The 23,510-nt window shown below is 50.4% G+C and overlaps 2 protein-coding genes across 4 annotated transcripts in view; one reads left to right on the top strand and one right to left on the bottom strand.

Annotated features, from left to right (window-relative positions):
* The window catches only part of Lnx2 (ligand of numb-protein X 2), a 68,457-nt gene that overhangs the window by 12,270 nt on the left and 32,677 nt on the right, over positions 1-23,510 (bottom strand). For all 3 annotated transcript variants that reach the window (XM_041677885.1, XM_041677883.1, XM_041677884.1), the window contains exons 2-4: positions 18,934-19,403; positions 2,242-2,483; positions 1,176-1,375 (exon numbers count right to left, since the gene is read on the bottom strand). In XM_041677885.1, the coding sequence (XP_041533819.1) occupies positions 1,176-1,375; positions 2,242-2,483; positions 18,934-19,346 (855 nt within the window). In that variant the 5' untranslated portion in view covers positions 19,347-19,403. The remainder of the gene's footprint in view (positions 1-1,175; positions 1,376-2,241; positions 2,484-18,933; positions 19,404-23,510) is intronic.
* Positions 5,996-7,765, top strand: LOC121464786 (transcriptional adapter 3-like). The gene has a single exon (XM_041677886.1). The coding sequence runs from the start codon at positions 6,211-6,213 to the stop codon at positions 7,681-7,683; it is 1,473 nt and encodes a 490-aa protein (XP_041533820.1). The 5' UTR covers positions 5,996-6,210; the 3' UTR covers positions 7,684-7,765.

The following is a 23,510-nucleotide window of genomic DNA, read 5'->3' on the forward strand; positions in this document are numbered from 1 at the left end:
TGGAGGACTGAAGAGGGACGAGAAGGGCCCTTGTGCTTGGGCTCTGAGAAGGTGGTTTTTCCCTTGTTTGTATTTTTCTCATAGAAACTATCCCCCCCCACCCCCACTTTTTTCTTTTCTTATCTCAGTGACTCAAATGCCTAGGACAGTGTTCCTTCAGACCCCGGTTCTGTGAAAGAGCATGCTTACTGTCTCCATCCTTCAGCAAAGCCTTCTAATAAGAGAAAATGCCTGGTCCTAAGTTAGTGCTTTTGGGGTCCTGAAGGGAGGACAGCGAGAGGGCTGACTGAAACCCCGGAGATGGATACTGGCAGGACATCAGGAGCAAGAGTTCCCAACTGCACCTGTGCTACAAACTTCTTTACCTCAGGCTGAGTTGTAGCTCAGTGGGACGGTGCTTGCCTAGCGCGGGCACAGACTCCCCGGGATGATGAGAAGAAAGGATATCACCAGTGACAAGGGCTGTGCGGGTCTGCCGTCACATTCTAGCCAGCAATAAACAGAGCGGTCAATCAGACACGCGGGGAAGAGATGGATGGAAAACTGGGCACGATAAACCAATAAGAAAGAAACATCTAGCCTGCTCAATGGTGTCCCTAGAAGAGCCAAGTCAGAGTGTCAGTGTCAAACAAGCCCAGAGAGCCCTGTACCAAGTGCCCAGTCACACATAGGACTGATAATCCAAGGGAGAGAAGAAAATTAGCACCGGGAAGAAATAAAGCAAATGACACACAATCCCTGACCTGTTCTGCACACACAAAGAGCAAAGCTATTAGCTGGGTGTGATGGCCCCACCTGCAACCTCAGCACTTGAGAGGTTAAGGCCAGCCTGGGTAACAGAGAATTTTAGGCCAGCCTGGGCTACATAGTAAGAGCCTGACTCAGAAAACAAAGCATAACAAAATTAAAATGAAAATAGCTGGGTATGGTGGTATACACCTTTCACCCCAGCACCCAGAAGGCAAAGACAGGTAAATCTCTATGAGTTTGAGGCCAGCCTGGACTACATATCAGGGTCTAGGCCAGTCAGAGCTACTTAGTCTCAATTCAATCCATCCATCAATCCATCAATCAATCCAGCAAAACCAACTTTTGTATAGTCCGGGCTCTATACCATCACAATTGTCTTAGTTGTAAAACAAAAAGGAACAAACCAATAGAGTGGTTAGTGTTACCTGAAGAATCTGGTCTCCGGCGAGGAGTCTTCCATCTCTGGCGATGACCCCATCCCGGTAGACTTCCTGGATGACAATATTGATCAGTGGTGTCTCATTGCCGCCCACGATGCTGATTCCTAACTGGATGTATGGGTTAGAGCGGTGGATCTCAATGGTGGTGATCTCCCCTTCTGGTAAACTAAGTGGCTGTTGTATAGCTGCCAAGTGAAACAAGAACAGTGTATATGTTCAGATTCTCTCCAGCTCAGCATGGGATCCTGTAGGTGAACAATAACTGACCTAAAAAAACGCTGTTAAAACTAGCCACACTCTCTTCTTCCACAGGTGCTCCATAAGCACCAATAAAAAATTACTATGTACTGGGTCACCAGGGAGCACACATTAACAGAAAGCCACCGTGCTCTCAGAGATGAGATGCCACGGCCATGAACCAAGCACAGATCGTGCAAGGCTGCAGAAAGAAAACTGTGGTCTGGGGGAGCCGAGAGGAGCGGAGGAAGGCCACAGCTGCACTGCGCCCTAAGGGGTGAAAACATGGCGGATGTGTCAAGAACTCTAGGAACATGGAGGGTGACTTACGGCTTCTAAGAGAAAATGAGGTCTACCAGTAAGTGGACTGCCACCCTGGCCTTTGTGTGTGTCTGAGCACGTGTACCCAAAGCAAGGGTGTGGATGACTTGGTGATGCATTCCCAGTCACACTGGAGCTGTCTGAGCTGTCATCTTTCGGGGCTCAGATTTTTTTTTTTTTTAAGCGTTCTCATGTTGCAAACACCAACTTTACTTAACATACAGCGTTTGGGAATAGTGACTACTTGAGCTGTTGCCTTTGTGGTTTGCTGTTGATGTAGGCACGTTTCTCCAGTGGGGAAGGAGGGAGGACTGTCTTCCTCCAGGTTAAGACTCCTTTATTTCCAGACTGCAGCCAGCTAGAGCTGCACAGTGCAAAGGGCGGAAGGCATGGCATGCAAAGCATACTCCAGTGCAACCATTTAGACAGATGTCAGAAGGAGGGGAGGAAGGCAAGGGAGACAACTAAGACAGAAGGGGTGAGCCGCACGTACAGTCAGCCGTAGCACTCTCCTCGAAGGCAGGGTTGTCCAGGCCAGGCTCCTCAGGCCACACAGGAAGAGGGGCAGGTGTCAAGTTTCGCTCTGCAGGCACAGTGCCCAGGCAGTCCGCTTCTGGGGGGCAGGTGCCAGGAGGATCTAGTACAGCGGATCCAGTTTCACCTTCAATCTGTGTCTGAGTTTGGCTAGTTTTCCTTCTCTCTAGATCAACTCTCCGGTGACGGGCTCCAGGACACCTACAAACAGCAGGTGGTTTTCAGATGGTTTGGAAAGGAAGAGCTGGGTGGGACCGAGGGGGAGGGTGTGCTTAATTAACAGTGCGCGGCAACTGCTCGTGCGCCAAAAGAGCCCAAAGCAGCCGCAGTGCAGCTCCTAATCTCTGTCCAGACTAAGTCCTCACTACTTTACCCGGCAGGCAGACTCAGGAAAGACATGAAGACAATGTCAGTCAAAACCCAATACTTGTAGACACTAGTCACCTGGAAACACCCCAAGAGTCATGGCTGTCTGTACGAAAGAATGAGTGTGAAATCTGCATCAACAGCGATTTTTACAGGCCAGATGTCTCAGCAGGGGGCGGCAACCTGCAGCCTTCTTCATGTGACTGTGCCACTGGGCCTCTCCACACTCGGCGGACAAGTAGACACAGGAAGCTTGACAACTTGCAGCAAGGCCCAGTCAAGGCCCAGCCAATCTGCCTTTGTTAAACACAGGAGACGAAATGGATTGCCTCGCCTGTAAAATGAGAACCTTAAGATATGCTCTGTGAGCTGAAAGAACTGCTATCCTGCTTTATTTAAGCGAATTCCGGGTAGAGGTACATTTAAACTCAAGACCAACGACTCTTAAACAAAGCTCCCCTTGCTGGCCTTCTGGGAAGCAGGCCAGAGCACACGCACACGCCTCTCACCTGATGCCCTGACTGGACACGGCAAAAGTGGATGCAGAAGGGAAGACACTGAGTTAGGGAAGGGCCACTGACACACCAACCACACACTTGAGCTCACAGTCTGGCATTCAATGACAATGTTTAAAAACTCCAACATTTGTACCACCACAAAGAACAGAACAGATTCCGTTAAAATGGAAAGCTGCCCAAGTCATAAAGCAGGACATTTCCCCAAGAAATAAACTTTTTTTTTTTAACTTCCAACTTTGCTTTCAAGTTTTGAAAAAGATAATCATGGAAGCACCGCTTTCTTTTTCTCTTAGTTCTTGTTCCCTACATACACCCTGTGATGGAGGGACACAGCTGAGTCTCCCTTCTGCACAGCTGCACAATACTCCAGGGACTATTGAAAACACCTGGCAAGTATTTTTGAAAATGAGATCAAGGAACACAGGACCTTTGTCAAAGATGTGGATTCGTTGGAGACACATTTGAAAGCTACCTTGAAGTGGAGGCAATAAAGTGTCGTGACTGAAAAGCTGGGTTCAGATTTGAGTTCCTTAAACTCAAGGGCTGACGAATGTGATTGCACTGGATTAGAAAGCTTCTACCCACAGAGGAGGCAGAGTGAGGAGGAGCCTACAGAATGGGGAAAACATCGTCACCAAGAACACGTAAGATAGGTGATTCATATTTAGAATGCATGAGTAACTGCAAAAATTAAAGAGCAAACTCTTAAATCATCGAAGAATAAATGGGCTGATGAAAATAATAGGTAGTTCCCACAGGACAAACACAAATGGCCATTATTACTCAAAAACAGCGTTGAGCACCCTCATGGAACATGGAAATGGCTTCCACCAAGAAAACAAGAGGGAACACCGGGAAGGGGGTGGAAAAAGAGGGGCTTTTGATTTGCTGCTTCTGAGAATGCAAATTTGTGCAGTCACAGTGGGGGTTGGTATTGAGGTGCCTCAAACAAAACAACACACACACACACACCAACAAAAACAACAAGTGAAAAACAGAACCCAGATAAACCTCTCTTTTTTTGTTTTTTTCGAGACAGGGTTTCTCTGTCTGTAGCTTTGGAGCCTGTCCTGGAACTAGCTCTTGTTTGTAGCCCAGGCTGGCCTTGAACTCAGAGATCCACACAGAACCAGCCTAGACAGCCATCAATGATGAATAAAGGAAATAGTATGTACAAATAATGAAAATTTTATTCAGACATAAAACATTGAAATCATGACATCTGCAGGAAAATAGATGGAACTAAGATCATAATGTGAAATAAGCCGTATGCAGAAAGACAAACCCTGTGCATTTTCTCTTCCATGAGAATCCCATGTATATATAGGTCATGGCAGTAAAAAGAGGCCATGAGAAGGTAGCCAGAAATCTTAGGGGAGGGGAAGGAAGGAAGGGCACGTAACGGAATACATGTGGCATGAGAGCAGGGCTACTTGGCAGGAAGGGGCACAACAGGAGGAGGAGGACAGTCCTGGAGGAATATGAATAAGAACAAAACATAATAACATACCATTATATTTTCTTCTATTTATGACTACTCTAGTATGGAAATGCCATGAGAAACCCATTACTCTATATGATAACCTAAAACATCTTTTTAAAGCCAGAAATGATGGATACCTTTAATCCAGGTACACAGGAGACAGTGGAAGGGATCTCTGAATTCAAGGCCAGCCTGGTCTACATAGTGAGACTCTAATCTCAAAGAAAAAAACTAAAAAGATTTAATTTCCAAAATACATGTCACACACAAGCACCCACATGGGTAACAGCTGGTCTTCAATGGCAGTGCATGCCTTTGGTCCTACACTCAGGAGGCCAACCTGGTCTACATGAACAGAGTTAGCCAAGCGAAGAGCCGTACAAGGAAAACAACACCTATCCTATAGCTATTAAATGCAGTAAAAATTAATTTTAAAATGGAAAAGTTAAGCTTGCTAGAGGGAAGAAGCAAGCATGCTCACATTTCTGATGGGACAGCAAACGCTTAACAACAGGAAGCCACCCGCAGAACAGGAAAGACTAAAATGGTATCACGTAAAAACATGGGAAAATGACTTCGTTTGGCCAGTGTCAGGGGAGGAAGTCTATAGATAGAAGCTTTGGGAACACCCATACTAACAGGATGGGCCACAGTTCAGGAGACCACGACAGAGCCATCATGCAGGAGACTGTGAGCGGAAGACAGCAAAGCAATCAAGGCAGAAAAGAGGGCCCACAAAGAAAAAGCCAACATGAGACAAGTTCTCCAAAGGGACAAATGGATAGACCCAGTGGCTTGGGTGTGGCACAGAGGCAGAGCTTTTGTCTAGCATGGCTGAGGTCCTAGTTTCAATCCCAGGGACACAATCTTGCAAAACACAAGGATCAAAAAGTGTCAGTCTGATTTGACATCAGAAGGCAGCTGGTGGTGTCTGTCTGTGCCCCAGCACTCACAGGAGGCAGCAAGGTGGGGAGTTCCACAGAAAGAGGGAGCAGCAGCTCAGAACTGCTTGGCTAACACAAGCGTTTCTGTCACAGCCAAAAGCAACTCAGGGAGGAGAGGGCTTATTTCCCCTTTTGTTTAGAGTCCATCACCGAGGGAAGTCAGGGCAGGACACTGGAGGCAGGAACTGAAGCAGAGGCCATGGAGAAACATTTGCTCTCCATGGCTTGCTCAATTTGCCTTTTATACAATCCAGGGCCCACCTGCACCAGGGGTGGCACTGCCCACATCAATCCTTAATCATGAAAACGCTGCACAGACTTGCCTACAGAGCAGCCTGATGGAAGCAGTTCCTCAGGAGAGGGTCCCTCTTCCCATGTACCCTCAGCTTGTGTGAAGCTGGTAAAACACTAGCCAGCATAACTAGCACAACAACCACATCCTCCAAAAAATAAACACTGGACATTACAGTTACAAGTGGAGAACTTAAGTTAGGGCAGCTTGATCAAAACCTGGGTGTGGACTTCTGTGCCAGGCACTGAACTGGGCATTTGACGAGCATCACTTCTTAATCCTCAGAACATTCCAGGGAGTTTTCCAGGGTCCCATCTCCTGGGCCATGAGTGAGCTGAAGGACTGCCCATTGCAATTCCATGATTTCAAGTCTGTGGACCACCTGAAGGTCTGTCCCCGGTACACAGCAGTGCTGGCCCGCACTGAGGACGATGGGATTGGGATTGAGGAGCTGGACACCCTGCAGCTGGAGCTTGAGACCCTGCTGTCCTCTGCTAGCCGGCGGCTGTGTGTACTGGAAGCTGAAACCCAGATCCTTACTGACTGGCAGGATAAGAAAGGTGACCGACGATTCCTGAAGCTGGGTCGAGACCATGAGCTTGGTGCTCCTCCAAAACATGGGAAGCCCAAGAAGCAGAAACTGGAAGGGAAGGCAGGACACGGGTCAGGTCCTGGCCCAGGACGACCCAAATCCAAAAATGTTCAACCCAAGATCCAGGAATATGAATTCACTGATGACCCAATCGACGTGCCTCGGATCCCCAAGAATGATGCTCCCAACAGGTTCTGGGCCTCTGTGGAGCCCTACTGTGCCGATATCACCAGTGAGGAGGTCCGAACACTAGAGGAGCTCCTGAAGCCCCCTGAAGATGAAGCTGAACATTACAAGATTCCTTCACTAGGGAAACACTACTCCCAGCGCTGGGCCCAGGAAGATCTGCTAGAGGAGCAGAAGGATGGGGCTTGGGCAGCAGCCGTGGCTGATAAGAAGAAAGGCCTCATGGGACCACTGACTGAACTGGACACAAAAGATGTGGATGCCCTGCTGAAGAAGTCTGAGGCTCAGCATGAGCAGCCAGAAGATGGGTGTCCCTTTGGTGCCCTGACACAGCGCTTGCTGCAGGCCCTGGTGGAGGAAAATATTATTTCCCCTATGGAGGACTCTCCTATTCCTGACATGTCTGGGAAAGAATCAGGGGCTGATGGAGCAAGCACCTCTCCCCGAAATCAGAACAAGCCCTTCAGTGTGCCATATACCAAGTCCCTGGAGAGCCGCATCAAGGAGGAGCTGATTGCCCAGGGCCTCCTGGAGTCCGAGGACCGGCCTGCTGAGGACTCAGAGGATGAGGTCCTTGCTGAGCTGCGCAAACGACAGGCGGAGCTGAAGGCACTCAGTGCACACAACCGGACCAAGAAGCATGACCTGCTGAGGTTGGCGAAGGAAGAGGTGAGCCGGCAGGAGCTGAGGCAGCAGGTCCGCATGGCCGACAATGAGGTCATGGATGCCTTTCGCAAGATCATGGCTGCCCGGCAGAAGAAGCGCACCCCCACGAAGAAGGAAAAGGACCAGGCCTGGAAGACCCTGAAGGAGCGGGAGAGCATTCTGAAGCTCCTAGACGGGTGGCCTTGCCTGCTGTTGGCCACTTCCCTGGCCTGGCAAAAGTCCACTTCCGTTGAAGCCGTTGCTGGGGGCTGCCCATCAAATGACAACAGTCTCAGGGCTGAAATACTCTCAGGCCACTCTCTGAGCTTTTGTGCAGCCGGCATGCAAGGCCTTACTGTGCAGGCCTGGACCTAGCATCTGCCTGGGGCCCCAGATGAGCGGGCTTGTTCCTGACTGTCCCCTTTCCTTCTTCAGACTCTGGACACCTTCCCCTCGAGGACTTCTTCCTTGTGGGTTTGTAAAGTACAGAATAAAGTGACTGCTGTGTTTTGTTTTGTTTTTAAAACAACAACAACAACAACAACAAAAAACAAAACCTGGGTGTGTGAGGAGGAGAGACTGCTAATGGGTTTCAGACTCCTTTCCAGTTGTTGTAATGTTCTAGAACCTGGATGACACACAGTACTGGGAATACACAAAAGAGGCGCTGAAGCATACACTTTACAGAGGTGAATTTCACATGCAAAACGCACAGCAGAGCTGTTAAAAGCCCAAGGGGGGAGCAGCTCAGAGCAGGCTCAAACACAGAAAAGCTCACAACCACAGCCTGGTCAGAGCCATCCTCGCTTGCTACATAGTACGGAAGCACAAGGAGGCCACACTCTGGTGGTCCCTGTGTAACACCGTGATGTACACCAACTCCTGCATCCGCACAACTGTTCTATTAGTACACAGGACACTGAAAACTCAGCTAAGTCAACATCACAAAAGCAATTGAATTGCAGAGATACAGTCCAAGAACCCTCAGATCAGATTTCAAAGGCTTTCGGCTTTTTTTCTCAATAGCAATACTAAGTTTATTTGTGTGGAATTCTTTTTAAGTCCTTTAAAAACAAACTGAGTTTTTTCTACCAACAAGTACTTCAAAACGCCACTACGGAATATTAGGGCTAAACAGACCTATGGGATCGTCAAAAAGTCAAGGTGGGTGTGGTGGCAAGTGCTTATAATCACAGCATTAAGAGGTGCAGGCAGAGGGATCAAGAGTCCAAGGCTGTCCTCCTTGTACTTAGCTCAAAGCCAGCAGGTTAAGGGAGATCTCCTCTCAACACACACAGACCCTAAATCTCACAACAAAAACAAAAAGCAAGCTGAGGAAGCACCAAGCACTGAGGACAAGGCAGGCAGCTCTCTTGAGTTCAAGGCCAGTCTGGTCTAGAAAGGGAATTCCAGGCTAGTCAGAGTCTCCCTCTTTGGAGATCCTGTTTTCTTTCTTTTTTTTTTTTATTGAGAAAAGAAGAAAAAAAAACATAAACAAAAAAAACAAGTTTCCACCTCCTCCCAGCCTCCCATTTCCCTCCCCCTCTTCCCACCCTTCTCTCCCTCCTCCCACCCTTCTCCCCCTCCCCCCACTCCTCTCCCCCTCCCTCTCCAGTTCACAGAGCAGTCCGGGTTCCCTGCTTGTGGTAAGTCCTAGGTCCTCCCCCCTCCGTCCATATCTAGGAAGGTGAACATCCAAACTGTCTAGGCTCCCACAAAGCCAAAGGCAACCTACTGACTTGGAGATCCTGTTTTCAAAGAAACAAACAGGAAAGAAAGCCAAGCCAGTGCTAGAATGAGAAAGCTTTGGTAAAGGGCTTCCTTATGAGAGGGAAGATGTGAGTTGGATTGCAGAACCCATATTATAACAAAACGGGTGTGGTGGTGCACTTTCATAACCCCAGTGCTGGGATTACCAAGCCAGGAAGCCAGGCAGCTTTCTGAAGTTTGCTGGCCAGCGAGAAACTCTGCCTCAAAATCGAGCAAACAAAATAAAACAAACAAAGAAAAAAACAAACAAGCAAGTGGCCAGTGCCCTGGGTGGTGAGCCAAGGCTGTCCTCTGGCTCTACACACACATATGCACACAAACCAAAACAAGAGCACCCCAAACCTCGAAGGCACAGGTGTGGGACAGGGTCACCCACGCAGAGTCAGGTGTGGAGAGGGTCACCCGCGCAGAGTCAGGTGTGGGAGAGGGTCACCCACGCAGAGTAAGGTGTGGAGAGGGTCGCCTGCTCAGAGTCAGGTGTGGGAGAGGGTCACCTGTGCAGAGTCAGGTGTGGGAGAGGGTCACCTGTGCAGAGTCAGGTGTGGAGAGGGTCGCCCGCGCAGAGTCAGGTGTGGGAGAGGGTCACCCACACAGAGTCAGGTGTGGAGAGGGTCACCCACGCAGAGTCAGGTGTGGGAGAGGGTCACCCACGCAGAGTCAGGTGTGGACAGGGTCACCCGCGCAGAGTCAGGTGTAGAGAGGGTCACCCACGCAGAGTCAGGTGTGGACAGGGTCACCCGCGCAGAGTCAGGTGTGGAGAGGGTCACCCGCGCAGAGTCAGGTGTGGAGAGGGTCACCCGCGCAGAGTCAGGTGTGGGAGAGGGTCACCCGCGCAGAGTCAGGTGTGGGAGAGGGTCACCCGCGCAGAGTCAGGTGTGGAGAGGGTCACCTGTGCAGAGTCAGGTGTGGGAGAGGGTCACCCGTGCAGAGTCAGGTGTGGGAGAGGGTCACCCGTGCAGAGTCAGGTGTGGAGAGGTTCACCCGTGCAGAGTCAGGTGTGGGAGAGGGTCACCCGCGCAGAGTCAGGTGTGGACAGGGTCACCCGCGCAGAGTCAGGTGTGGGAGAGGGTCACCCGAGCAGAGTCAGGTGTGGGAGAGGGTCACCCGGGCAGAGTCAGGTGTGGAGAGGGTCACCCGTGCAGAGTCAGGTGTGGGAGAGGGTCACCTGTGCAGAGTCAGGTGTGGGAGAGGGTCACCCGTGCAGAGTCAGGTGTGGGAGAGGGTCACCCGAGCAGAGTCAGGTGTGGGAGAGGGTCACCCGTGCAGAGTCAGGTGTGGAGAGGGTCACCCGCGCAGAGTCAGGTGTGGGAGAGGGTCACCCGCGCAGAGTCAGGTGTGGACAGGGTCACCCGCGCAGAGTCAGGTGTGGGAGAGGGTCACCCGAGCAGAGTCAGGTGTGGACAGGGTCACCCGCGCAGAGTCAGGTGTGGGAGAGGGTCACCCGCGCAGAGTCAGGTGTGGGAGAGGGTCACCCGAGCAGAGTCAGGTGTGGGAGAGGGTCACCCGAGCAGAGTCAGGTGTGGAGAGGGTCACCCGTGCAGAGTCAGGTGTGGGAGAGGGTCACCTGTGCAGAGTCAGGTGTGGGAGAGGGTCACCCGAGCAGAGTCAGGTGTGGGAGAGGGTCACCCATGCAGAGTCAGGTGTGGAGAGGGTCACCTGTGCAGAGTCAGGTGTGGGAGAGGGTCACCTGTGCAGAGTCAGGTGTGGGAGAGGGTCACCTGTGCAGAGTCAGGTGTGGAGAGGGTCACCCGTGCAGAGTCAGGTGTGGGAGAGGGTCACCCGCGCAGAGTCAGGTGTGGACAGGGTCACCCGCGCAGAGTCAGGTGTGGGAGAGGGTCACCCGAGCAGAGTCAGGTGTGGGAGAGGGTCACCCGAGCAGAGTCAGGTGTGGAGAGGGTCACCCGTGCAGAGTCAGGTGTGGGAGAGGGTCACCTGTGCAGAGTCAGGTGTGGGAGAGGGTCACCTGTGCAGAGTCAGGTGTGGGAGAGGGTCACCTGTGCAGAGTCAGGTGTGGGAGAGGGTCACCCGCGCAGAGTCAGGTGTGGACAGGGTCACCCGCGCAGAGTCAGGTGTGGGAGAGGGTCACCCACGCAGAGTCAGGTGTGGGAGAGGGTCACCCGAGCAGAGTCAGGTGTGGACAGGGTCACCCGCGCAGAGTCAGGTGTGGGAGAGGGTCACCCGCGCAGAGTCAGGTGTGGGAGAGGGTCACCCGAGCAGAGTCAGGTGTGGGAGAGGGTCATCTGTGCAGAGTCAGGTGTGGAGAGGGTCACCCGTGCAGAGTCAGGTGTGGGAGAGGGTCACCCGTGCAGAGTCAGGTGTGGGAGAGGGTCACCCGCGCAGAGTCAGGTGTGGGAGAGGGTCACCCGCGCAGAGTCAGGTGTGGAGAGGGTCACCCACGCAGAGTCAGGTGTGGACAGGGTCACCCGCGCAGAGTCAGGTGTGGACAGGGTCACCCGCGCAGAGTCAGGTGTGGAGAGGGTCACCCGCGCAGAGTCAGGTGTGGGAGAGTGTCACCCGCGCAGAGTCAGGTGTGGGAGAGGGTCACCCGCGCAGAGTCAGGTGTGGAGAGGGTCACCTGTGCAGAGTCAGGTGTGGGAGAGGGTCACCTGTGCAGAGTCAGGTGTGGGAGAGGGTCACCCGAGCAGAGTCAGGTGTGGGAGAGGGTTACCCACGCAGAGTCAGGTGTGGAGAGGGTCACCTGTGCAGAGTCAGGTGTGGGAGAGGGTCACCTGTGCAGAGTCAGGTGTGGGAGAGGGTCACCTGTGCAGAGTCAGGTGTGGAGAGGGTCACCCGTGCAGAGTCAGGTGTGGGAGAGGGTCACCCGCGCAGAGTCAGGTGTGGACAGGGTCACCCGCGCAGAGTCAGGTGTGGGAGAGGGTCACCCGAGCAGAGTCAGGTGTGGGAGAGGGTCACCCGAGCAGAGTCAGGTGTGGAGAGGGTCACCCGTGCAGAGTCAGGTGTGGGAGAGGGTCACCTGTGCAGAGTCAGGTGTGGGAGAGGGTCACCTGTGCAGAGTCAGGTGTGGGAGAGGGTCACCTGTGCAGAGTCAGGTGTGGGAGAGGGTCACCCGAGCAGAGTCAGGTGTGGAGAGGGTCACCCGCGCAGAGTCAGGTGTGGGAGAGGGTCACCCGCGCAGAGTCAGGTGTGGACAGGGTCACCCACGCAGAGTCAGGTGTGGGAGAGGGTCACCCGAGCAGAGTCAGGTGTGGACAGGGTCACCCGCGCAGAGTCAGGTGTGGGAGAGGGTCACCCGCGCAGAGTCAGGTGTGGGAGAGGGTCACCCGAGCAGAGTCAGGTGTGGGAGAGGGTCACCCGAGCAGAGTCAGGTGTGGGAGAGGGTCACCTGTGCAGAGTCAGGTGTGGGAGAGGGTCACCTGTGCAGAGTCAGGTGTGGGAGAGGGTCACCCGCGCAGAGTCAGGTGTGGGAGAGGGTCACCTGTGCAGAGTCAGGTGTGGGAGAGGGTCACCCGCGCAGAGTCAGGTGTGGACAGGGTCACCCGCGCAGAGTCAGGTGTGGGAGAGGGTCACCTGAGCAGAGTCAGGTGTGGACAGGGTCACCCGCGCAGAGTCAGGTGTGGGAGAGGGTCACCCGTGCAGAGTCAGGTGTGGGAGAGGGTCACCCGAGCAGAGTCAGGTGTGGGAGAGGGTCACCTGTGCAGAGTCAGGTGTGGGAGAGGGTCACCCGAGCAGAGTCAGGTGTGGGAGAGGGTCACCTGTGCAGAGTCAGGTGTGGGAGAGGGTCACCCGTGCAGAGTCAGGTGTGGTAGAGGGTCACCCGCGCAGAGTCAGGTGTGGAGAGGGTCACCTGTGCAGAGTCAGGTGTGGGAGAGGGTCACCTGCGCAGAGTCAGGTGTGGGAGAGGGTCACCTGCGCAGAGTCAGGTGTGGAGAGGGTCACCCGTGCAGAGTCAGGTGTGGGAGAGGGTCACCTGTGCAGAGTCAGGTGTGGGAGAGGGTCACCTGTGCAGAGTCAGGTGTGGGAGAGGGTCACCTGTGCAGAGTCAGGTGTGGAGAGGGTCACCTGTGCAGAGTCAGGTGTGGAGAGGGTCACCTGTGCAGAGTCAGGTGTGGAGAGGGTCACCTGTGCAGAGTCAGGTGTGGGAGAGGGTCACCCGAGCAGAGTCAGGTGTGGGAGAGGGTCACCTGTGCAGAGTCAGGTGTGGGAGAGGGTCACCTGTGCAGAGTCAGGTGTGGTAGAGGGTCACCCGCGCAGAGTCAGGTGTGGAGAGGGTCACCTGTGCAGAGTCAGGTGTGGGAGAGGGTCACCTGCGCAGAGTCAGGTGTGGGAGAGGGTCACCTGCGCAGAGTCAGGTGTGGAGAGGGTCACCTGTGCAGAGTCAGGTGTGGGAGAGGGTCACCTGTGCAGAGTCAGGTGTGGGAGAGGGTCACCCGCGCAGAGTCAGGTGTGGGAGAGGGTCACCTGTGCAGAGTCAGGTGTGGGAGAGGGTCACCCGCGCAGAGTCAGGTGTGGACAGGGTCACCCGCGCAGAGTCAGGTGTGGGAGAGGGTCACCTGAGCAGAGTCAGGTGTGGACAGGGTCACCCGCGCAGAGTCAGGTGTGGGAGAGGGTCACCCGTGCAGAGTCAGGTGTGGGAGAGGGTCACCCGAGCAGAGTCAGGTGTGGGAGAGGGTCACCTGTGCAGAGTCAGGTGTGGGAGAGGGTCACCCGAGCAGAGTCAGGTGTGGGAGAGGGTCACCTGTGCAGAGTCAGGTGTGGGAGAGGGTCACCTGTGCAGAGTCAGGTGTGTTAGAGGGTCACCCGCGCAGAGTCAGGTGTGGAGAGGGTCACCTGTGCAGAGTCAGGTGTGGGAGAGGGTCACCTGCGCAGAGTCAGGTGTGGGAGAGGGTCACCTGCGCAGAGTCAGGTGTGGAGAGGGTCACCCGTGCAGAGTCAGGTGTGGGAGAGGGTCACCTGTGCAGAGTCAGGTGTGGAGAGGGTCACCTGTGCAGAGTCAGGTGTGGAGAGGGTCACCTGTGCAGAGTCAGGTGTGGGAGAGGGTCACCTGTGCAGAGTCAGGTGTGGGAGAGGGTCACCCGCGCAGAGTCAGGTGTGGAGAGGGTCACCCCAGCTAATTAGTAGCTGAGGCAAGAGGATGTTTAAGTCCCAGTCTAAAGCTGGCTTTGGAAACACTGGAGATGGAGCACTCAACAATAATGCAGACACCAGCTAGCATTAGAGGGGGCGACCTAGTGAATGCAGGAAACTAGTATAGAGGGCTTAAAACAGTAAGTAAACCAAACGGCTAGAAATGCATGCGGCATTGAATTTGATCAGGAGATATATGGGCTGAAACACACTTGTCCAAGCAGAGCTTTGAGGCAGTAGTTGGTAGGAGCAGTGCAGTCAGCCACAAGCTGTGGGCTGCCCCTCCTCGGGGACTTCAAATGCGCAGGTCTACCCCAACCCCTGATTAAAATAAAACCAAAGGGCTCATTTAGCAGCAAAGAGCCCAAACAGAGGGATTTTTCTTTCCTATAGGTCATGCATCTGCTTCATTATTCTAGCACTCTGAAGAAATCACATGCAAAGTAACTTGTTTTATGCCACAGAGACACACTCCCTGCTATGAGGTACACAGGAGCATTAGGAGGCACAGTGTGGCAAAAGGCACAATGAAGTATCAGCAGTATCAGTAGCAATGGTTGTGAGATGGTAAAGGGATACTTGTTAAGGTCCATGCTACTCCAGGTCCTTCATGAATATGAAATAGTGTGAGTGGCTTAGAATATAATAAAGACAGATAACACAAACAAAACCAATGTGACAGATAGCAAAATGGCACAGCAAGGGTGTCTGAAGTCTCCCCTCCATAAAAGCAATGAGAAGACTGGAGAAATCATCAGAACCAACTACGTTTGAATTCTGGAAACAAGGCAAAAGGTGATAGTGGTCAAGAAAGCATTTATTTAAGAAAGGTGGCTGGTGGGTTGGGGAGACGGCTCGGCCGGTAAAGTGCTTAAGCCAGGCAAATCTGAAGATCTGAGTTCAGATCCCCAGAACCTAATAAAACCCAGCACTGGGGGAGTGTCTGTAATCCCAGAAAGGGTGTACACACGTGTGTGTGTGTGTGTGTGTGTGTGTGTGTGTGTGTGTGTGTGTATGTGTGTACGTGTGTGAGTCATCAGAAACGTGCAAGCTTGGCCTTCACCAGAGTCGACAAAGAGAGGACCCTGTCTGAAAGAAGGTCAGGGGTGAGTACTACCGCCTGAGGCCATCCTCTGAGCTCCGTGTGCGAGCTCACTCTTTCTCTCAAGGTGCTTGACTCCCAGGAAGAAGGAAAGACTCTGCACATGACTAGCCTTGCTACTAGCCCTAGCTCCTCAGCTGCATGCCACACTGGGAAGCTGTAGGCCTTCAGTAGCAATCGAAAGCAATGACCAGCAGGTCACAGCATCTTCAATAGCCCTGTGCTCAGAGAAGTGTTCATGGGCCTGTCTGGTTTCCTAGAAGACTCCCCTGTACCGCTGCCCACCAGAACAACTCGGCACTGGCCCAGTATAAACAGCCTAGGCATCTCACAGTAGCTTTTTGTTTTGTTTTTGTTCTTTGAGACGAGGTTTTTATGTAACTTTGGAGCCTGTCCTAGACCAGGCTGGCTTCAAACTCACAGAGATCCTCCTGCCTCTGAGGGCTGGGATTAAAGGCATGCGCCACTACTGCCCAGCTGCTTTTGTTAAAAAATAAAACCCTGAGCTGGTGGTGGTGATGCACACCTTTAATCTCAGCACTGAGAGGCAGAGACAGGCAAATCTCTGAGTTCAAGGCCAGCCTGGTCTACAGAGTGAGTTCCAGGACAGCAGGGGTTACACAGAGAAACCCTGTCTTGAAAAATAAAACAACTCCCCCCCACACCAAAAAAAATATCCCAAAACTTCTGTCTCGATTGCAGGGGTCGGGGACAGCTTGGTGGCATAGACCTCTAATATTTAGGAGGTTGAGATCACAAGCTCAAGGCTGGTTAGGGCTACAGAGTAAGTTCAAAGCCAGCACGGGCAAATAATTACTCTTGTTCTCAAAATCAAAAACAAAAGAAGCCAGAGATAAACAGCTCACTGGTAAAGTGTTCACCTAGCCTATCAGGTCCTCGGTTTAATTCACAGTACTTATATAAAATAAAGCTAAGCATGGTGACCCATGCCTATAATTCCAGCACTTGGAGATTGAGTCAGGTCTGGGGGTTCCACAGCCTGCAGTACACAGGAGGAGCCTGCCACAAAAGGCCTGAAGCTCACTGAGTTGACACACTACAATATGTAAGTGCTCGATACAAAATGAAGAGTCAGAGAAACAAGTGAGGCCCACGCACAGGAAAAGACAGAATGAAGGGAAACTGACAGAAGGAAGCCCCAATACTGGACAAAGAGGCAATGACTTAAATTTGTAACTATCCAAGAACTAAAGGCAACTGCATCTGAGCGACTGAAGGTGAACAGGAGAATACATCTCACCAGCAACAATCAACAGAGAAACATGCGGCGTAACAGAGAAACCCCACAGTTAAAAAGCGTGGTGAATGAAACGGGAAATTCAGTGAGCTCGACAGCCCAGACAGCAGGCGGCACACTCAAGAGACAGGCTGCTTGACACTATCCAGGCTGAGGCCTTCCCAGCTTTTCCGTGGGTTTTTCTTTTCTTCCTAAAAGGCTGGAGCAAAGAAACCAGTTCTGAACCTTGTCTTAAACGAGCGCCCAAGCGCACAACTTATTTACCCCCATATAAGCATGACCACTCGTTCTGAATGTTAGGTGTGGGAGATGGAAGAGGGAGTAGGAAGGGGAAGTGCTTTACAGACGACGCTGATGGCGAATTTCACAACTGCTTGATCATACATATCTGGTATAACACAAAGGAATCCAAGACTAGTTCTGAGACAAGACGCCGACTAAAGGGCACATGCGAGTACTTTGTATGCTAACTTAACAAGAAAACAAAACATGTATCACAGAGAAGAAGGAGGCGGAGGAGAAGAAACTATTCATGCAGTTAGGCTTGACCAAGATTAGCACATTCAAAAGTCTCTGGTGGGTAGCTCAATGCCTGCTGGTGTTGGAGACACAGAATATACAGCCACGCTATGTGCTTTCCCAAGTCTCTATTAATCCTGCCTTCTCTTGGCTCCCTGTGTTAGACAACACAGCTTGGGTTCAAGCAATTCCTCTATACATCTCCACACTTCAAGTTTTAAATACTTTTCCCCCTTCAGTGCAGGAGATGAAACCATGGTCTTGTACATGCTGGGCAAGTCTGCTACTACTGGGCCTCGCCCTCAGCTCTATGCCAACAAAACATGATGTTCTCAATCCCCATGCCTCAGTTTCTCACGATTCAGTTATTTCTAACGAATGAGATTCCTTTATAACACTGTTCTCCTAGAACAGAATACATTCATCCAGTCACGTGCCTATGAAATGCTGAATGCTTGCTATAGCAGAGCAGTGGACATACTCCAGGGTAGAGTAATGTGGTATTCATACACAAGATAACAGAGTTTAAGCCTAACCATATATTAACTAGCTCTAAATCCTTATGCACTGGGAGATGAAAGGACTGGATCAATCTTTAGTTCCATGATTTGGTGTATCATTCTACATGAGACCTGTGATTCATCAGAATCCAGTACGATGTGCAAGGCAACACGACACAAGCCACTTGAACTGATGTTTGAAACAAATCCATGTATTTCTGACGCTTCATGCGAGTCTGCAGACATGCGCTGTTATTTGCATACCCGTGTGTGTGAGTGAGTATATTATGTGTGGGTGTCCATGAGGAGGTCAGAGAACAGCCAGCAGGAGTCGGTTCTCTCTTTCTACCCTGTGGGTTTCAGGGGTCAAACTCAGATGGTCAGGCTGGGTGGTAAGTGCCTTTATTCAAGGAGCTATGGCACCAACTCCAGGTTTATATAATTTATTTTGGAGGTCATTTCTTACTAAAATCAAATTATAGGACTCACCAACTAGTTATCCAAATAAATTACTTAACATTTTAAACAAATGTTTTTATCAGAGCAAAAATCGGCCCTAAATATTTACTTTTCTAATTGCTGTTCTTATTCAGTCAAACCTCTCAACACAGAATCTTCGAGAGTTCAGCAAACTGAAACAGTCAACACGTTTCTATACTTTCCCCAATAAAATTGCCATTTTCACTGGCTGTGAGTTGGTGTTCTGTGGTGTATTTAACCCTTCGCCACTCTTTTTGCTGTTTGTTTTGTTTGTAACAGGCATATTTACTACCTAGACCAGACTGGCCCGGAACTCACAGAGGTCTGCCCGCCAAAGGCATGCGCAACCTCAAACGCCTTTCACCGCTCTTAGACTGACTCCCATGCACCAACCATGCACCATGTTGCAATACGAATCTTCATGTACAATTTTTCCTTAGCAAAATAAACCAGACAAAAGAATGTTTTCATTTAGTTTCTTTTTTTAATGCCAAACTCCCTTACTCCCTTGTAAAAGGAATCTAGTATTATCACCTGTCACCCATTTGAGCTTAAATTGCATGGTATGATGAAGAAAATATTACTAAGTGGTACTTGTACACTGTGGCTTTCACACTCATGCTTGAGATGTATTATTAAGTACGGACCAATGCAACTAATTTATCGCATCTCTCACTTGATTTGGTTCATGTATTCACTGGTGCTTTATTTTTTACTGTGTGTAAGTTTTTTGGAGACAGGGTCTCACCATGTAGCCCAGGCAGAACTCAAACTCTCAATCCCCCTGCCTCTGCATGTCATGCTGGGCTTATAGGCATGAGGCACCCTTCCTGAGCCGTGTGCTTGACTATCTGTTATAGCCACCCTTCTGTAACACTTCCTTAGTGCCCTTTCTGCTCCTTTGTGCTTACCTGTTCTTAAGGTGTGCCTCCAGGTCGCAGCGCTGCATCACATCTTGGCACACGGAAGCAAACGGACACAGAACCAGTAACTTATCTAGAAGTTTATGGACCAGGATGCTAGATTTCTTACACAACTTGAAATGAAGTCTCTTGCGGTCCAGTGGGCAGAAATCTTTCTCTTGTAGGAAGTTTCTGAGGCACTTGTGGCAGAACGTGTGTCCACAGGGTGTGTCGAGCGGCTGCAGCAGGGGCTGAAGGCAAATGTGGCAGACAAGGTCGTCGTCCACTTCACCCTGGTAGTTGTATAAGTGGTTTTCTCTTGCCCAGTGCTGCTGGCCACACTCAAAGCACAGGGGGTCTAGGGAGGAGGAGGAGGAGGAGGCCTGCTCCACGGGCACCATCTCATCACTGGTTGTTCCCATCTTGGATCAGCAGAGTCAGCAGGCTCATGGGTCCAACTGTCGGGAGTTCGCGTGTGACTAAAGCCAAGTACAAACAAACAAAAGTAATTAGTATCGATTAAGGTAGGTAAAAGGATCAATAAAATATTAGACAAGTTTTCAGCAAAAAAGTTTATTGGATACAAAACAGTGATAAAAATAATAAAGGAAATTAATTTGCCAGTTGGGTGAGAAAGGAAGAAAGAGTGAGAATGATTCACTCTGCCAAGATGTGGGCAAGGAAGGAACTTGTGAGTCAAAGCGAAAGCAACGGGTGCCACCCAGAACAACATGACAACAGCTGACTTCTTCCTCCGACTGGAGTCCCCCTACACCTACACCCCATCCAGCGGGAAGGCTAATTAATCAATTATACTGCCTTGCTCCACTGATTAGGTCCCCAAACCCCCGCACCTCACTGTCCACTGGGAATCTCAAGGCTAATTAATCAATTATGCGGCCTCGCTCCACTGAATGGAGCCCCCATGCACCCACTGCCCACTGGGAATGTCAATCCCCCAGTGCACAACAGTGCGGCTTTGTCATCTCTTACACCACCTTGTTCTGAGCTGATCCCTCTACAGCCTTTAATAAAAGCAGTGTTTCTTAAATGTAGTCAAGGCTAATTCTGTTCGTCAACTAAAAAAAAAAATTCTTTGTTAAAAAAAAATCTTTGTTCCATCCACATTATGGAAAAAATACATTTCAAAACACAAAGAATTTCAATAGTCTCCCTACGCAAAATAAAGGGAAAGTCACATCACAGCACATAAAAACAACATCTGTGCAAACTCTCTAAATACTTCTTTTTTTTTTTTTTTTTTGATTTTTCGAGACAGGGTTTCTCCGTAGCTTTTGGTTCCTGTCCTGGAACTAGCTCTTGTAGACCAGGCTGGCCTCGAACTCACAGAGATCCGCCTGCCTCTGCCTCCCGAGTGCTGGGATTAAAGGCGTGCGCCACCACCGCCCGGCTCTAAATACTTCTTATTCCAAAGGAAAGAATGCTACAATTGAATTACACAGAGGAAAGGTTATAAATTAGATCTGTTTTGGTCATGTTTAACGGAGCAGCTGTGTGTGCATGCCTTCACTAACACCAGACTCTCAACACCCTCCACCTGGAGGTGAGGCTCCAAGAGGATGCTGCTCTAAGGCACTAGGGGTTAAAAATGCAACTCCAAAGGCAAAGGTCCTCTGCCTCTCTTCGGCAGATACTGGCTGAGCCTCCAATGTGTGCTGAGCAGTGAACGCAGGCAGGGAGGATGGTTATGAAAACCCATCATTAAAATTGCACGTGATGAACACTCTAAGTCAAGCACAGGATAGGCTAAGAATGCAAGAGAGAAGGAGAGATTGGCATTTAACTCTGTTTTGCTTTGTGGAAATATTTCAAAAGGATAAAACAAAACAAAACTCCCTATACTTCTGTGTTGTGATAGGATACATCAGTCAGAGCAGGGATGTGAGTGTGGGATAAGGGCATCTCAGGAGAGAAGTACACCACACAAGGCAGAGAGGCCAGGGGGCACATGGCACAGCCAGGAAACAGAAGCAGAAAAACATCTCTTGGAAATCTAAGCCTGAGAGCCCCTCACCAAGGACAGCACGAGCGGTGCCACATGGACTATGGGGTCTGTGCTAGTTTTGCTATTTTAACAAACACTTATCTATTTAGTGTGAACATAAATGTGTGTGTATACATGTAAATCACACAAATGTGTACACGTAGAGATCAAACATCAATTTGTGGGAGTCAGTTTTTTTTGCGGGGGGAGGGGACAGGGTTTCTCTGTGTAGCTCTGGCTGTCCTGGAACTCATTCTGTAGACTAGGAGGGCCTTGAAATCACAGAGATCCACCTGCCTCTGCCTCCCAAGTGCTGGGATTAAAGGTGTGCATCACTACCACCCAGCTGGGAGTCAGTTTTCAACCATGTGGAACCTGGGGATTGAACTCAAGTCTCCAAGCTTGGAGACAGATCCCTTCACCCGCTGAGCCATCTTGCTAGCCCCGAAACTGATATTTTATGTAGAGTACTCATTTTAAAACAACATAAAGTTGGGCAGAGTAGCATACACTCCTAATCCCACCACTTGGGAGACTGAGGCAAGTTCAAAGCTGGCTTGGACGACATCAGACGACTGTATGTCAAATACACCTATATTAACCAACCAAAGCAAACACCAGCATTCTAAGAGATTTAACAAGAATGGCCGTGGATTGGGAGAGGGATTCAGGCAGGTCAGCTTGATCCAACCTCAGATAAATCATTCCTCCCCCAAAACCAGTAAAATAATAGTACTTGTGGACCCCCTCCTTCCATCAAGACAGCAAATTCTTCCTGAGGGAGCTCCTGAGTCTTGTTCTTCATGCTCTGAACACGGCAGCTATTCTGTCAGTGCAGGACGCATGAGAAGAAGAAAGCAATACCACTAACTCAGAATTCCTACAGCCTCTTGTTTCCACCTACTCTGCAAGAAAATCCACATATCTTTTGCTCTTCTTCCATGTGATAGTGCTTATTCTAATTCTTCTTTCCTCAAAATATATGGTACTGTAGCCTCCCACATAATGACTAAGAAAACACTTCTCTTAAGACTACTATGTTTAGTGTTCCCTATGTCTCCAAATATCTTCAGTTCCTTATTTCCATTTTATCACAAAATCTTTTCATGAGGAAAATTAGCATAATAACAACTACGTTACCCCCACCCAAGAAACTTGTCTTTGCTGCCACGGAATAAACACGCACTCAAAACTGAACTTGGCATAAGCAGTTAGGAGCACAGAGCCTGAGTGGGCCTGGGGGGAGGGGTCAAGCCCTTGCTGGACACTGACCAGGCTCCCTACCTGTCAGTGGTGGCAGTGGGCCTGTATAAAGAACAGTGAGCACTGGACGCACTCCTTACACATTAGCAATGAATACGATAGAACGGCAGGACCAGGCTGTCATTGCTCTAACAACTAACAACTAGCAATTACTAAGAGAAGAAACCCCAATTCTTTCTCTCTTCCAACTGGTGGATGGTGAACGAAGTGATCTCAGGAAGAGAAGTGTGACATGAGGTGAGTTTTGAGCAAAGGAAGGTGGCCTGGCCCCACTTTCCAATCCCTACGGCTCTCCAGTCTGCCAGCTCGGCAGGTCCATTCCCTCCCCTTTGTGTGGAGTCCAGGATGAGCCTTACACACTCAGAGCTCAGTCACTGTCTGAGTGTCCATCCCTTAAAGGCCCCTACACCCGGGAGCTTGGTCCCAGCATGATGGTGTTGGAGAGGTGCTTGGTGAAAGGCATTCTGGTACTGAGGACACATCCTGGAGAGTTGAACACTCACAGAACCCTGGCTAGTTCCCACAAATGTGAGTGGGTCCAAGAACAAGCCTGGTCCAGAATTTCTCTGGCTTCTCATGTCACCAACTTCCTGTCCTTTCTCTGCTGTTCTGTAACCAGGGCCAACAGACGAGAATGCTGCTCTTGAACCTTTCCTGCCTTATAAAGTAGTCAGCTTCAGGTATTTTGTTATAATGACAGAAAACAGACTTAAGATAGTTTTTATCTGTTATGTCTGCTACAGAGAACACAGCTCAGCTCATGTGGAATGAAGGGCTGGGGATGCAGCAACAGTTAAAGAGCTTTTTAGTTCCTGCAGAGTACCTGGGTTCTGACCTCACCACCCACGTGGTGGCTCACAACCATCTGAACTCCAGGGGTTCTGATTCCCTCTTCTGACCTCTGCAGGACTGCACACACAGGGTGCACATATATAAGTGCTGGCAAACATCAGTGCTACCAATTATGTCACATGGGAAACATCTGTAGTCCCTTTGACTCACCAAGGCCCAGCACTGGAGAAAACCCTCTTCTCTCATCCTCCTTTTTTCTCACCATGCCCTCCCTGAACCCTGAAGGTTCTCCGGAACCCTGCCAGCTCTTGGGGTGGCTCCTTCCCCATCAGCTCTTCACACACCTTCATCTTAACAACTTCTGTGTGCGGCATTTGCTTATGTATCTCATCCCTTACTGGAAGGGAAAGGCGGTGTCTTTCTTTTCTTTTCTTTCTTTCTTTTTGGTAAATTTCACTAAATTTGGGGACAATTTCAAACATTCTGGTTACTCTCTTGCCCACCCTCTTTATCTCCCTCCCACTTT

This window comes from Microtus oregoni, unplaced genomic scaffold, assembly GCF_018167655.1.
Source record: "Microtus oregoni isolate MIOR12 unplaced genomic scaffold, Mior012 000029F_ref0000214, whole genome shotgun sequence".
Classification (NCBI taxonomy): domain Eukaryota; kingdom Metazoa; phylum Chordata; class Mammalia; order Rodentia; family Cricetidae; genus Microtus; species Microtus oregoni.

Excerpts from the sequence above, each read along its gene's own strand:
- LOC121464786 (XM_041677886.1), top strand. The coding sequence starts at position 6,211 with ATGAGTGAGCTGAAGGACTGCCCATTGCAATTCCATGATTTCAAGTCT.